The sequence below is a fragment of the Salmo trutta genome, chromosome 14 (assembly GCF_901001165.1).
Source record: "Salmo trutta chromosome 14, fSalTru1.1, whole genome shotgun sequence".
Classification (NCBI taxonomy): domain Eukaryota; kingdom Metazoa; phylum Chordata; class Actinopteri; order Salmoniformes; family Salmonidae; genus Salmo; species Salmo trutta.
In genome coordinates, this window is record NC_042970.1 from 70,677,758 (window position 1) to 70,694,116 (window position 16,359).

Genomic DNA, 16,359 nt, shown 5'->3' on the forward strand with positions numbered 1-16,359 from the left:
TGCGTGGAAATCATTGTTTCTTTTCGAGTAAAGTACGTCTTTTACTCAGTTCTGTGTCCTGCGCCTGACTCCGACCTAACCGCTGCACACTGACAGCGCGTAGGCCATTTTTATGAGTAATTCAAGACAGAAGTATTTGACCCAAAGACTGTGTAATTTGCAACCGATAGGGATACTTAACCCAAAGTAAACCTGTGTGACAAATGAAAATCAAATAACAAAATAAATCCAAGAGAGAGAGGGGGGAGGGAGTGAGAGAGAGCAGAAACCAAATCCATAAACATATGAATCCCATGTATTAGTCAACACCATGTTTTGATTCCCTCACTGCTATGCAAACTCCTCCATTGTTAGTGTGGCCCGGCAGAGGATGCTACTGCCTGATGATGATGTCTAATCACCAACAAAGGGCCCCTGGCAAACGGGTCACGGCTTCAACGCTGCTCGAGGTGCACATAACCCATGTGACGTTAAAATGACCAGAGTGACGGAATGGCTCTACCGTGTGTGTGTCGGGGTGGGGGGAGTGGCTGTGTTACTCTTAGAGGGGGGGGGGGGGAACGGACGTCCACACTTAGCTTTGTCGCTAAATATAGCACTACAGAGGGAAGCAGTGGCGACACGGGCACGGCTAGTGGCTAACTGTCTCCCATGGCTAACTAGAGTAGCTTTAGCCTAGCGGTGGGTGACAGTGTGTTAGCTGTTTGGTAAGAAGAGCTATACTGGCCAGATGAGAGAGACATTAGAGTGTGCATTTTCTTCAGCTTACCACCCCGTCTAGTAACAGCCTTGATGGTTGCTATGGAGATGACGTACTGCACTCTGAAAATTGCCCTTTTTACTTTGAGGATCTCAAGAAGGTTTTGAGGGATGGTTGGGTTTACTTACAATCCAAGCAGGAGGTCGAACGTCTTAGCTTCTTTGATCTATTTTGGATAGGCCTATGACACATTCTCAGAATCCCTTGAAATCCCAAGTTATATGTCCAAATCCACATAACACTCTCTCAGACCAAAGACAGAAGGAGCTCAAGCTCGTCGTAGCTTTTAAGTACTATTTTGGATATTTTCCAATTTGTCAGTAGACAGCATTAATAGCCTCAAAAAAAAGGAGTTATTTGTCCAAATACGTCCAAATCCACATAACATGCTGTCAGACCGAACACTTAGCTCCCGAAATGAGTCAAGTAGCCTCTCCTCCATCTCCCTCAGAGGCTAGCATCTGCTGGCCCCATTTCTCCCCCATTTGTGATTAAAGCTTGAGGAACAGAAACAACAACAACACAGTAAAGGAGACAGCTAACAAGACAACAAAGCCAGGAGAGGACAGATAGCCGACGCACGTGCTCCCTCCCTAGAGCTCTGCTACCCGACCTGAGCCCGACAGGCCCCCAACATTATACATGGCGTTTGGGGCGGGTAGGGGTGTTTTTTTCATCACTAACCAGGGAACGGGTAGGGCTGTGGTATCACTAAATTGATCAGTAACGTTTTGAAGCTGTGCGTTTCAGTCCTGCCTGACTATCATATCATGGTGTCAGTAGTGCTTCAACCTCGTCACATATAAAACAGAGACAATAATAACGTTGGGTTTTGTCTGAGTTTGGAGTGGTGGAAAAGTAGCTAACAGCTCACTGCTCGCTCATGTCTCATCACTGAGCAGCTCAAGCGGAGCCGTTGCTATGGATACTTACAGACTCAAAGCAGGCATGAGCAGAGCGCGGGCGAGTGGCAGACAGAGAGGAGCAGCTAATGGATTTACTAACAGAGGAAGTTATTGCTGATTTTGGGTTTCAGGCAGGGCCTTAAATGTGGCAGCATCAGGCCTGGGTAGGGTAAGGCCTGAATGTCGCATGCAAGGGTAGGGCTCAGGCTTAAAATTCATGCCCGTACAGGGCTCTATTCCTCCCTCCTTGCTCAGAATGTCGGTGTCCTCGCTATGGTAGTTCACTAGTCAATATGCTTAGCCGCTAATGCTAGCTTCCACGGCTGTGCGTCGTGACACCGATTCAAACAAAATGTATCTCCATCGGCCATGGGGTGTAGAGAGTAGTGTGGAGACACCCCATTGGCAAAGGCAGAGTGAGGCTTTAGCCAAGAGAGAGGGACAGCGATGGGGGATCTCTCCAGTTATACCCGACTAGCAGTGGAGGGCATGTCATCGAGCGGGACTTGTTTTTTGTTGTTGTGTTGGTCACAATGGGAGATAAGAGGAGAAGAGACACGATATCAAACAAACAAACAACTGAGGTGGAGAGAAAAGAAGGGAAGGAGAGAGAGAGATGGGTTAGTGAGAGAAACAGATGGGGGGAATTACATTGATCAAAACGGCAAAAGAAAGAATGATCAAAACAGAGAGATGATGACAAAGAGCTTGGTAGTGGGGTACTTTTCTCAGCATGAGTCCCGATACTGGTGGAAAGCCCAGATATGATTGGCTGTGCCCTTGTCAGTTACACAAACCTCCCATAAGCAATCTGAAATTGAGCCTCTACGTAAAACAACAAGATACTTCCGTGATAGCAGAGATCTGGGTGCCGTTAAGATCAAACAACGTCGCACAGCCTTCTCAGAACCTAAGGGCATGTGGGAGGAAAACGGTTGAGTATTGGTATAGGTAAATAAGTGAATCTTATCTTTTAGCTAATGCAACGTACCGCAATGCGCCTATGTGGAAGTGCCCTGTGTGTTTCTATGTTTGCGGATAGGCCATCTCTAAAAATAGTTGTGGGAACTCCCTCAGTGCAAACATAGTACTGAAATTAGACACCTGTGTTCCGGGGGGCCATTCATAGTGACTCACATAGGCATATAGGGCTATGGAAGTGAACTACATGCTAGAACCTGTACAATGTACAACTACATGCAGGTCGGAAATATCTGATAACATTACATTTCCTAAGTCTAATGTTTCGTGTGAGAGTCTGACAGGTTTTCAACATGCTAAGTTCAAAGGTGAGTTCTTTACAGAAGTGGGACTGGATCTTTAACTCAGTGTTAGGTCTTACAGAGTTCGATATATCTGATATAACCTTATTTCATGAATCATCAAATTGGGATGATTTGTGTGTGTGTCAGACATCTATTGAACTTACCTAGTCCAAGGAGAGTCCTTGATAAAAAAAAACCCTGTGTGATACGGAAGCAGGCTATGCAGAAAGTCAAATAGAAATGTTGTTGACAAGGGGAGCGTGTCAAAAAAAAATATCTATGAAGATTTAAATATGATTTAAATATAATTAGCATGTTAAAATGTTTTGTCACATAAACAGAATATTTGGGTGGATGAATGGGGAGAACATTTTTGTGACACGTCTTCAGAGCACGAAGGCTCTAACATACTCCCTCGCCTGTGCTCTTGCTGGGCCCAACACACACACACACACACACACACACACACACTCCTTCCTTGCACTCCTTCCTTGCATCAACGTCTCTGTTCAAGCTTCCTCTCGTCATCACCTCTGTTCTGGCCTTGCTTCAACCAGCCACCGTCTTCTCCGCCGTCAAGTGCGTCTGTCTGACGCTTCTGCTTTGTATCACGCGGGGTCCTTGTGACTATCAAAACACTCTGTCCTCTTTCAAAAGACACCTCTCTCTTAACGACATTTACACTTCTTACTGAATCACACCGCCGGACACAGTGTTTACTGGCTCTGCGTCGCTGCTTCTGAATTACTTCATCTTTGCCTGACTGAGCGCGTAGACTCGCGCTTTTTCCATTGAGTCAGAGAGCTAGCCAGTAAACACTACACATGCCTTCCAATGGGAAAAACAAGGGAGAGCGTATGGGAACTTACTGAATCTATTGACATTGCTCTGGGTTGGTTAGTCAGTGACACAATTTACTGCATGCATTGTTTTAATGAACTTTAAATAAGAAGAAGAAGCGGCCATTACACTGACAAAGTGCACAGCGTAGAATGTGAATAGCATTGGCGCCATCATTTCCATTGCAGCGTGCGTCAGTGTAGTATGGGTGCATGATGCGTGTCTTCTTCATTGGTGTGTTGATGAATGCCGGCTTGCTCGAGGCGGGAGAAACCGGAAAAGGACAACATGGCAGTGGAGTAGGTTGATTCCAGGAAGAAGAAAATGTGGCATTTCGATGTGTCAGATAGAGTGACAGATGAATTGCTTACAGCAGCTCAAGGTTACGTCTACTTGATCTCAGTTTCATAAAAAACCCTTCATTTTTATAGATTCTGCATGAGGAAATGACTTACTTCCTGTACAAATCAATCATAGAAAGAGATTGCAAAATAAGCAGTCTTGCATAACACCTTGGTGTGTGATGCACAGAAGGCTAACTGTCAGTGTTATGCCATTCATCCAACATCCACCACAGACTCTGCAACCATCCACCCTGGCCATACTCGGGAACAAACACCCTAGAATTTACTGGGTTCGGAACAGTGTTCCGTTGTCCGAGAGCACGGAGTTTGGATCACCGTTCCATGCTCCTTCACTCCCTCCCTCGCGGGTTGGGCTGCGTTACAAATGGCAGAGCCCTATCAAAAGGTAGTGCACTATATAGGGAAAAGGGTGACATTTGGGATGCACCCCTCGGTGTCTTAAGCCAGGTGCACAGTACACGACTTTCAAAATCCTAACATCACATTAAAACGTCTTTCCTGTAGTTTTTTTCCGTCTTGCCAACGTAATGGTGCTCACACTAAACGATGTGGCACAGATGGAGGTCACACACTAGAAGATTCTTCACTTGGTCGTGATGATTCTCGATGCCCCGCTGTCTCGCCAAAACAACGTGTGGATGTGATTAGATTTAATGTAACTACAACGAGTTGTGGCACAAAGCAGCCTCATAAAGGTTTTCACTCAGACGTTCACGCTTGCCATACAGAGTTGAAATATCTAGGCAATACATTTTGCATTGAATAACACCGGTAGTGAACTTCAGAGCTGTAACAATTAGATGCTTTGGCTTTGGTTAAAGGCAAGTACAAACACATACTAGTATTAGTTATCACTCCTGCTGGAGAGTCTTCACATTCTGGGTGATGTGATGCAACATCAACATCTCACTGGCTTCTTCTCTGGCGAGCTCTCATTGGCTACTGCTAATCACCGTTCTCAAAACTTGCCATTACATATCTCACACTACAAGTGCATTGCAGATTTGGGGTGGATAAAATAAAACATGTTTGAAAATATCGGTCTAGGTCTAGGACCGCTCAAAAGACGAGATCGGTAGCCCTCATATTGCGTCTCTGATCCGCTAACTTTAAACCAGCATCGGTAACAGCCGCGCGCCTCGAGTAGGCAACGACATGAGGATTTTGTCTCCGTTCTCAAAAACTTGTCTGGGACAAGTAAATCGGAGACAAAATCCTGTAGTGTTCACCTGGCTTTAGCCGTCCCGCATGCCAGTGCAGGAACCCGACGAGGCGGAAGGTTCCATGTGCGTATCCATTTCTCCATGCTTTCCTGCCCCTGACATACTTGCAGGGATAGGATCTCGTTAATCCAGAGGTAAGATGAATGGCGGCACTGTGTGTCTGAGTGTTGGGGGGAGGGGGGAGGGGGGGGGGGGGGACCAGAGGGGGGTAGGCAGAAGGGAAACGAGTCCCTGGCGGGCAGTGATGCAGTCAGCTAGGCACAAAGACTGGCTCAGTCCTCAGTCCTGCTCTCACAAACGGGCAAATTAAATAGATAAATACATACAGTGCATATCCTGCTTGGGCCCTGTATGCAATCTTATATCATCATGAAGTATTTGAGACCGTGATCTTAATCTTCCATGATCTTATGATCTTAAACCTTGTATAAAAATTGAAGAATTTAGTATTTGAAATTGTGATGTTCATCTTGACACTTGTAGTGGTCGTGTCGTATTAGGGTTCCACCCACTGTTGTTCATGCGATATGGATGGATTTGCATATAAATGGCACGGAATGCGGGCTAGGTCAAAGGTCATAGAGGTAGAGCATGTCAATATGGAGGGTGTAGATCTGGATACTACTAGATTGAAGCCTTGACTAAAGTGCACTTCAGTCTTCTGTGCCTGCCCCTTCTGTTTTGGCAAGGAAAAGGTGAAGGATCCAGGTGGATATGTGCTTGTCAATACCGCTTGAAAGCATGGCCAGGGACAAAGGGGAACTTCTGTGAGTTATCAAAATGCTCACTGAAATAGTCAGGCGAAAATGCATTATGCGACATTGCTCAGAAATTCTTCATATCTAATGCTCTACTCTTGCTCATCTCCCCAGGGCTGAAAGAAATCACTCACTAACTTCCCAGACATGATCCAACCAACCATGAGCTCCAAAAAGAGACAAGCTTCTGGCCTATCAGATTCACGGGCCCTAATAAAAAAACTGACAATGCAGTAATGATGTAACCACCCCACCCCTTAGTCGCCTGAGTTTGATTTATTAGGATCCCAATTATCTGACGCCATTGGAGACAGCTAGTCTTACTGGGGTGCGGCACATGACGAAAAAGAGATTACAGACAAAATACTTTACAATTTACATACGTTTAAAAACATTAACATGTAGTGTGTGTGTGTGTGTGCGCATCTATCATTTACACATAAACTCAGCAAAAAAAAGAAACGTCCTCTCACTGTCAACTGTGTTTATTTTCAGCAAACTTAACATATGTAAATATTTGTATGAACATAACAAGATTCAACAACTGAGACATAAACTGAACAAGTTCCACAGACATGTGACTAACAGAAATGGAATAATGTGTCCCTGAACAAAGGGGGGTCAAAATCAAAAGTAATAGTCAGTTTCCGGTGTGGCCACTAGCTGTATTAAGTACTGCAGTGCATCTCCTCATGGACTGCACCAGATTTGCGAGTTCTTGATGTGAGATGTTACCCCACTCTTCCACCAAGGCACCTGCAAGTTCCCGGACATTTCTGGCGGGGAATGGCCCTAGCCCTCACCCTCAGATCCAACAGGTCCCAGACGTGCTCAATGGGATTGAGATCCAGGCTCTTCGCTGGCCATGGCAGAACACTGGCATTCCTGTCTTGCAGGAAATCACACACAGAACGAGCAGTATGGCTGGTGGCATTGTCATGCTGGAGGGTCATGTCAGGATGAGCCTGAAGGAAGGGTACCACATGAGGGAGGAGGATGTCTTCCTTGTAACACACAGCAATGACATCAAGCTCAGTCTGATGATACTGTGACACACCGCTCCAGACCATGACGGACCCTCCACCTCCAAAACGATCCCGCTCCAGAGTACAGGCCTCGGTGTAACGCTCATTCCTTCAACGATAAACGCGAATCCGACCATCACCTCTGGTGAGACAAAACCGCGACTCGTCAGTGAAGAGCACTTTTGCCAGTCCTGTCTGGTCCAGCGATGGTGGGTTTGTGCCCATAAGCGACGTTGTTGCCGGTGATGTCTGGTGAGGACCTACCTTACAACAGGGCTACAAGCCCTCTGTCCAGCCTCTCTCAGCCTGTTGCGGACAGTCTGAGCACTGATGGAGGGATTGTGCGTTCCGGGTGTAACTCGGGAAGTTGTTGTTGCCATCCTGTACCTGTCCCGCAGGTGTGATGTACCGATCCTGTGCAGGTGTTGTTACACGTGGTCTGCCACTGCGAGGATGATCAGCTATCCGTCCTGTCTTCCTGTAGCGCTGTCTTAGTCCTCATGCCTCCTTGCAGCATGCCTAAGGCACGTTCCCGCAGATGAGCAGGGACCCTGGGCATCTTTTGGTGTTTTTCAGAGTCAGTAGAAAGGCCTCTTTAGTGTCCTAAGTTTTCATAACTGTGACCTTAATTTTCTACCGTCTGTAAGCTGTTAGTATCTTAACGACCGTTCCACAGGTGCACGTTCATTAATTGTTTATGGCTCATTGAACAAGCATGGGAAACAGTGTTTAAACCCTTTACAAAGAAGATCTGTGAAGTTATTTCAATTTTTATGAATTATCTTTGAAAGACAGGGCCCTGAAAAAGGGAATTCACTTTTTTTTCTGAGTTTACATGAACAACTAGGGGACGTAAAATGGACACACTCTCTTCAGGGGATCATAAAAAAGGACACCCGCTTCCAGAGATGATGACCCCAGACACAATGACATCACAGAGCAATAATACAGTGATGCTTTGTGGGTAGTAAGACTATTGTTCTCATTTCTTACATTGCAGTGGGTAGGGAAAGAATGGTCAAATAATGTATCTATACTGTACTGTATGAGAAACTCAATACACATAGGCCTACTGGTCTTCTGCATGGCTCAATGGCACAATGATGAGGCATGCTTGGAAGAACATGATCAGCTGCCTGTCAATGCAAGAGAGTTACAAGGAACTGTGACCCCACAATTGATCTGCAGATACCCCCAACACACAAACACAAACTAGCTAAATCTTCCCCTATGACCCCAGAATGTTGATTCTCAAAACACGCTCAGAACCCTGCACTCATCCACACACACTTCCTTCCTCCGGCCAGGCTCAGCGAGACAGACAGTGATAACAGCACAGTCACACGCGGGAAATCAAATGCAGCTGGTCGCCTGGTCAACAAACGGAGGCCATCTGACAGAGACCAGATGGACAGAGACACCGAGGCATGGTGAAGATTGACTCTTTCCTGTATCTGGTCTGGAGGCCCTCAGAGCCAAACAGAAGTCTCATATAAAGTACTCGTATGCTGAACTCATATAGAAGTGATGTAGGCCTATAGAAGCAGATCTCATGTACAGTAAAGTACTTGCTTAATATCAACACTGTAAGGGCCTTGAAGAATAACCCATACACAGTGCCTATATAAAGAACTCGTATAGAAGTGGAACACATATGAATGTATATCGTGCTCATTCTCATCACTGTAGCCTACTCAACATTGTAGTCTGTTACAAAAGAAGTTTGTTTGTGATCATGTACTGATGTCATATCTTAATTTGATCATCCTGTTGTTGCAGGAATTTTCTTTCACAGCAGGAAATGCAAACTTGTAGTGTATTCAAGGTTTAAAATGGCTTCTAAAGTTTGTGTAATTTCCACATAAATATGTCAGTCCTGATTAGCCCTAACAAAAAATGTATCAACCCCTACAATTTTTTTTATATATAATATACATATCCACATATATACACATGGACTCTACAAGCTGTTGAAAGTGTTCCATGCGGATGCTGGCTCATGTTGATTCCAATGCTTCCCACAGTTGTGTCAAGTTGGCTGGATGTCCTTTGGGTGGTGGACCATTATTGATTCACATGGCAAACAGTTGAGGGTGAAAAAAACTGGAAGCGCTGCAGTTCTTGACACACTCAAGCCAGTGCGCCTGGCACCTACTACCATACCCAATTCAAAGACACTTAAATATGTTGTCTTGCCCATTCGACCTCTGAATGGCATGCATACACAATCCATGTCTCAATTGTCTCAATGCTTAAAAATCTCTTCATCTACACTGATTGAAATAGTAGATTTAACAAGTGACATCAATAAGGGATCATGGAAAGGGCAGTTGTTCCTAATGTTTTGTACAGTCAGTGTAAATATCCACATAATAATTGACATTTCCTGTTGCTCCAGGATTCTTGTCCTGCTGTGAGAAACTGAGTCAAATTTAGACACTGCATCTGTACCGCTCATTGTGTCCAATGTTTACTTCACAAACACTCTTGAATAATTTGCACAATTCAACAGTGGGAGTCAGTGTGAGGGGGTTTTGAAATTCAGAATTAGCTGTACAATTGGACAGTAAAGTGGTACTGGGTTATTTGTATAGATGTATAGAATATATGGACAACATTCGAACTAACCAGGGCTTTATTTCACTTGACATTTCTCTCTGCATTCTGGGTAGTCTTGGTAGGCTACACACCACACCAACTTAATTGACCAGGGGGTTGGAGATGGGTAGGATCTAGCACAAGTAAAACAGCAGCATATCTGCTGTAAGTGTTCAGTTAATCTGTCATTTTTTGGATGAGATATGGTCAAAATGCAAAATAAAAGAGAATGACTGCATTTTGGACAGTCCAAAACCTTTTGAAATTGTAATGTCAGATCATCATCAGATATCATGGCCCCATTCATATTCAAATTAGATGAATTTCCCAAAAATGTGTCCAGACATTTATGGTGGTAGAGCTCTACAGGAGCATGTTTCGAGGTGGACGCAACAGGTGGACACATGAGTTCCTGACCGATGGCGGAATAAAACAACTGCGCAAGAAGGCTTCATACCATGCAGATAGATGTATGAAATGTTTCACTTACACAAACGCATGGTAGATGAACGCCCAGGCTCGTGGTCTCTCCAGCACGTTGTACAGTAAATTTTGCAGCCTTCGGTAACGGACGTTTCTCCGGCCGCTCTGAGCGCTGTATATGAGCGGCTTTCCCAGCAGGCTGAGCCGGGCTCCCTTGTTTCCCCTCAGGCTCTCCGAACCCCCGGCACCTGTAGCACTGGAGGCCGACAGCAAACCGTCCCCGGCACTGGCGTTGTTCATCATCCTTCGGCCGGACTCCACATCCTTCAAGTCATAGCCCTCGGCGCGGTGGCCCGGAGAAGTTTTCATCCAGAGCCCCGTGCCGCCTTCATCTCCGCTGTGGTTGCGGGGCATGGCATCACCAAGGCGGGCATGAAGTGCTGATGTGCAAAGGTCCTCTGGGGCATGCGTGGCTGTCTTGGAGGTGTAGATGTGGAGCTCTCTGAATGAACAGAAAATTAAGTATTCCAGCTCCTTGTATTTAGATATGAAACCATAGCCAAGGCACGCTGTTTAACCCGTCTGTGTTTTGACCGCCCTCTTTCGCCCTGTCAGCCATCAGCACTCCACATGCAGTGTCGGGTTTTCCACAGCTGTGTGTCCCCTGCGCGTAAACGGAATGCACTAAGCCCGCAATTCTTCTGTGGGCGCGTCTTGAGGACCAGTTCCAACAAATTGTCACCGCTATCCCAGGTAGTTTAAAGGGGAGATGTAGTCAGCACGACACGGGTGAACGCACTCGGCTCGTATGGTTTTGCATAAACACACAGGAAGTGAATTTCTCCGGCGAAAGGCGACTTTCTCATCAGTGCGATGAGCTCAGCCTGTTGCTTCCAATATAAATGTCCGCGGCGGAGGCGCACGATGATGGCTGGGGCCAGCCGATACGGCGCATTAAAGGCTAATGAGAACGCACCACTCGAATTGTTTCCAATTGAAGCATTTGTCAACGTATTGATGACAATTCAATATCTTCAAATATTTTCGAGTCAGCATATCCTCGTTCCTCGTGCTTGGAAACTGGTAGTATAAGCTCAGCTAGCCGCGGAGTCCTTGGGGATTGAGAGATGTTTCATTGTCAATTGAGCGCTTGAACCACAAGTCGCAATGAAAACCTCGATTTTATTCAGTTGGCACTCAATTTCCCTTTAGGCAAAAACGATGCAAATAACTAAAGTGAAAAATTACGAGACTCATTTGAATGCTCTATTAAGTAGGCCTAGTCTATAGCTTAATGCATTTTCCATTCAGAAGTGAAAATATATTCCATTCGATGGAAAAATTAAACCGCAAACGGTATGACAAGTGTATATCTAGACTACAGTAGCCTACACAGATGAAAAGGTCGTTCTGAATTCCACCAGCCGACGCGCCACCCAAAACGACATTAGCCTATAGGAAAAATAATCATTATGAGCGTCTCGGATTTATTCATAATTATGTGAAGAATTCCCACTTATCAATATCCCCCCCCCCCCCCACAGATCTCTGTCTGCAGCTACTAACGCCATGACCACGTGACATGACCCGAAACAAAATACCGAGACGCGGTGCAGTATAATAACCCACACATTGGATAGGTTGTTAATGTCTTATACATCTCCCAATTACTAAAATGATAGACGTGGTTGATCTTCAAACACAAATAGTTAACAAATGAATGGGGGGGATGGAGAACTTGGTTAGTTAATTTTGTTCAACCAAAAACAGACAGATCCATTGTTCATTCTTACTGAATGGTCGATGCTGCAAGATGTTGTTTTGCTGTAAAACTGTTGGCTGTAGAGGAAGTTGTGGCATGTGGCTTATTATTTTCTCATTCAGTGAACACACATTTCCTGTTGTCTTTACCGCAAGCGCTGCGGTAGAAAAGCAGTCGCTGTAGTATTCAATACTGCAATAGCATTTCTCAGAACAAGAACATGCTTGTCTATAGCCTGGTCTCAGATCTGTTTCTGCTCTTGCCAACACTCAATTGCTCATTGACAGGCCTAACACAATGAAGTTAGCATGATAGCGCATTAAGACTGGGTGGCAAGTAGCCTAGTGGTTGGGCCAGTAACAGAAAGGTTGCTGGTTCGAATCCCTGAGCCGACTAGGCAAGGTGCCCTAATTGCTCTTTTAAGTCTCTCTGGATAACAGCGTCTGTAAAAATGTAGGTTACTATAGAGCTTATTCCATATGTTTTGTCATCATGTAGGCCATTTTTGGACATACTGTATTTAAGTGCTGACCAAGCAGGGACAACACTCGTTTTGATGGGAGAAAGATCATTAAATGACATAAAGGAAAGAGGGGACAATGGAGGATATTCTCTGGATGACAGCAGGCTCTGTCGTAGCATGAGAGCCTGTAAGCGATAGCACCCTGTCAAAGAGTGTGTGTGTGTGTGTCTGTGACCTAACAACATAGCTCTGACCCTTAGACAGGTCTGCACACACATAGATCTCTCTACTAGAGGTTAGCGCCTCTGTCCTTCCAATCCACCCTCTCCAGAATTGCATACAGTATATCAGGTGCGGACTGGGACTAGAACTCAGCCCTGACATTTCTAACACACCGGCCCATTTATTCCCTTGAGGCCCCCATTATTAGCCAGATAATTATCATTTTGCGCAAAATACCCAAGTTAGACAGGCCCACTGGGCTACAAATTGACCAGCCCATCTGGCATTTGCCCGAAATACCAGAAGGCCAATCCGTCCCTGCAGTTTATGATGGGCAGAGATAAACTCCATCCTTACACTGATGATCCTCTGACAAAACTACACCATCTGCTGGTGAATACTAGTTAGTTACTCAGTAGGTAATTATATTGCACCATCTCGGAAACCATCATTGTCCCCCACAAAGAATTTTGGGAGGGGACTGTGGATCTGTCTGCCTCCGTTTGTTAAAACGTTAAAACGTTAAAACGTTAGTCACATGCGGTATCTCAGACAGCACTGGGACGATTTTGACGAAACTTGGGTGAATGATGCATCTTGCCATAAAGAGCCGGCCTTGTTTTGAAGTGACATGAATTTACTGTAACTGTTTTCTGGCTGTTTGTTTGACTATATTCTTGAAAACCGCAATTCAGACACTATGCATCAGTTATGATACAGTAGGATGGTGTTTCAATTATGCATGGGAAGTGGATTGAGTAATTTAATCTAAACTAAACGATACAATCAATGCATTTTTTCTTGGCAAATGATTTCAACCGAAACTCAGTATGCTGTAAATGCATCCCTTTTTTCTAAATCTAGTTATCGTTGCAACTGGGATATGGGGTGCACCAGTTTCCTGTGCCAAGCCCAATTTCCTGTACCTTCTGAGGGCCTCTTACTCCAAAGAAGGTGTCAGTAGATGGTTCTTAAAGCTGTATATACCTCAGTACTGTACATGCAGTGAAAACTCAACATATCTCAACAATTCAAAACCCTCAAAGCAGAGTGCACACAGATCTAACATCAGAGAACCCTAACCTGAATCTGAACATTCTCCATTTAGGAGGATTCTAAGGATCTGACTGTGCATGAGTGGTTCGAGGGAACATCTACTCACTCTTCTGAACACGTAATCCAACGGGAGGATGCTTGATGCAGAATGTAGGCTAGCTGGGCCGTTCCCAAACTATTTCCCCCTCAATGCACAGAGCAAAGAGGAAGTCAACATAAAGAGACCAAACATGAAAATAATGAATGTGATTTTATTTCCGTTTTTCTCCGTGCGTTCTATTACTGATGAACCATAAAGATCATCATCATTTGGCCCTTAATGGAAGAGGTCACTTCCTGGAAGCTGGAAGACAAGTATCTTGACTGTATGATACTGTATGGTCTCTGGTCCTCACACACACAGACACACACACACACACACACACACACACACACACACACACACACACACACACACACACACACACACACACACATATGTACACGCACAGGTCATGAGCTCTGATCCAGTGACAAGGGGCAGGGGCTAGATTGCCTGCAGATGTTGTTTCGGGGGGCCCTCTGCTTTCTTAACGAGAGGATGTGGAACATAAATCTCCGGGGTCCATGTTGCCATGTGTCCTATAAGAGGTCAAACGAGAGGGCATTTTGGTACAACTTCCCCTTTCAGTGAGAGAAACCAATGTAGTCAGGGATGAAGGAACTATTTTACAGAGTCAAAGCTGTGCTGCAGAGTTATCTATGCAAAGTTGAAAACATTCATAGACTTGTTTGCACCATTATTTTACTTACTCCACTTCTCCCCAAAAATACTTGCATTACACTTTTTAGGTAAAAAGATGTGGTCAGAGAAAGTAAATGTACTTTTCATATTCTGAGGGAACTCGCACACACCAAAGACAACAGTTAGAAAAGGGGACACCCTTCCTTGTAATGTTAGAAATGATTAAGGACCCACTGATTAGGTGGGGACTGGCAGAACTAGAGCGCGCCTTGTGCCTTTTTTAATTCTTTAAAACATTGACTTAGTGGTGTTGCCATGATAGTACAAAAATAAAATGTCCTTTATCAGTGTAGGTACTTGGTATAGAGAAGGGGGAAGACACCCTATCCCCCTCAGGAAAGGAGTAGTGTAGCAACCTTAAGCCAACACCTAGCAAGCTCGTTAAGAGGGCCAGACCTCTTGCTGTAATGGTTAAGGCGTTGGCTTGATAGTCGCTAGACCTGGGTTTGAGTCCCGGTCAGGGTTACCCCCCCCCCCCCCCCTGAATTTGCTACAACATAGCACCATGGTTGCTTTCCTTGACACTGGCCCTAATTCACCGTTTCTTTTCAGTTGAAGAGGATCAGCTTGAACAAAGTGAGGTGTGCAATCACTGAGCTACAAATAGTATTCCCTGCCACATAATAAGCTCTGTGCAATTAAGATTTGTAGAGCTACGCCTCCCCTGGGTTTGCGACCCCCCCCCCCCCCCCCCACCCCCACCCCCCACCAAACACTCAAGCACAACCACATTGATTGATTGAAGACAGCTTATGTCAATGAAATAACATTTCCTAGGATTTTCTACCTTCAGCAACCCTAGTGGATAAAATCAAATATAAAACTTGTCCTAATGATGACATCCGTGAGACGACACAGAGTCAAAATGTGAACAGGAAGTGCGTCACAAATTAGGCATCATTTGACGGACATTCTTTGGACATGGTCATTTGCAATTCTAGCTTTTGCGAATTCCTTCCATGTTTGTCTTTGTAATGCTTAATTTGTCACAATTTGGAGTCTCCAAGACTTTAGTCCTGGATTTGGTCAGATCTCAGTTGATTCTAAGATCTTTCTACTTTCATGTGTAGGATTCAAATGTTGGCCTGTTTTTGTAAGCTACACTGATACTATGCTTGTTCTTTCTCTCTCTGTCTCTCTCTTTCTCTCTCCCCCTCTCTCTCTCTCTCTCCCTGGGAGTTCTGTGAAGCTGATTTGCTAAGATGCCTATCTGATGAGAATGACAGAGGGCATGTAGGGGTTGAGTCTGTGGGACCAGAGAAAATATTAGTTTTCCCACAAGCAAGCAAGAAGATAGGCTTATACCCATAGCAACAGATACAACTTATTTTAGAGAGCATTTTCATTTTGACATAATGTACCAAGGTAATTGTGGGTTAAGAGCAATCTAGGCTGGCAAAATGCACTTTTATGTAATCTAGGTTGGAAAATACACTTTGAATATGTATTGGAAGCAGATGGGGTCAAATAGTATTTGAAATCTATTCAATCCGTAGCACTGAAGACACGCTTTATTGCGCATTTGACAATTAAAGGCAATGTTCCCGCGGTCGCTGAGACTGCATACAGTGCCGTCGGAAAGTATTCAGCCCCTTGACTTTTCCCACATTTTGTTACGTTACAGCCTTAATCTAAAATGGATTAAATAAAAAAAATCTGTAGCAATCTACACACAAATGTAGCAAACTTATAACAAATAAAAAACAGAAAAACCTTATTTACATAAGTATTCAGAACTTTGCTATGAGACTCGAAATTGAGCTCAGGTGCATCCTGTTTCCTTTTATCATCCTTGAGATGTTTCTACAACTTGATTGGAGTTCACCTGTGGTAAATTCAATTGATTGGACATGATTTGGAAAGGCACACACCTGTCTATATAAGGTTCCACAGTTGATAGTGTATGTCAG

At 44.6% G+C, this 16,359-nt stretch overlaps 1 protein-coding gene across 4 annotated transcripts in view; it reads right to left on the reverse strand.

The window, feature by feature from the left end:
• LOC115147235 (potassium voltage-gated channel subfamily KQT member 5) overlaps positions 1-11,474 on the reverse strand; it is a 134,242-nt gene extending 122,768 nt beyond the window's left edge. For 2 of the 4 annotated variants that reach the window (XM_029689353.1, XM_029689354.1), the window contains exon 1: positions 10,230-11,473. In XM_029689353.1, coding sequence (XP_029545213.1) covers positions 10,230-10,576 — 347 coding nt within the window. In that variant the 5' untranslated portion in view covers positions 10,577-11,473. Of the gene's footprint in view, positions 1-10,229 lie in introns of all 4 variants that reach the window. The other 2 variants (XM_029689352.1, XM_029689355.1) reach the window with 2 other exon arrangements.
• Between the last annotated feature and the right edge of the window lie 4,885 nt (positions 11,475-16,359).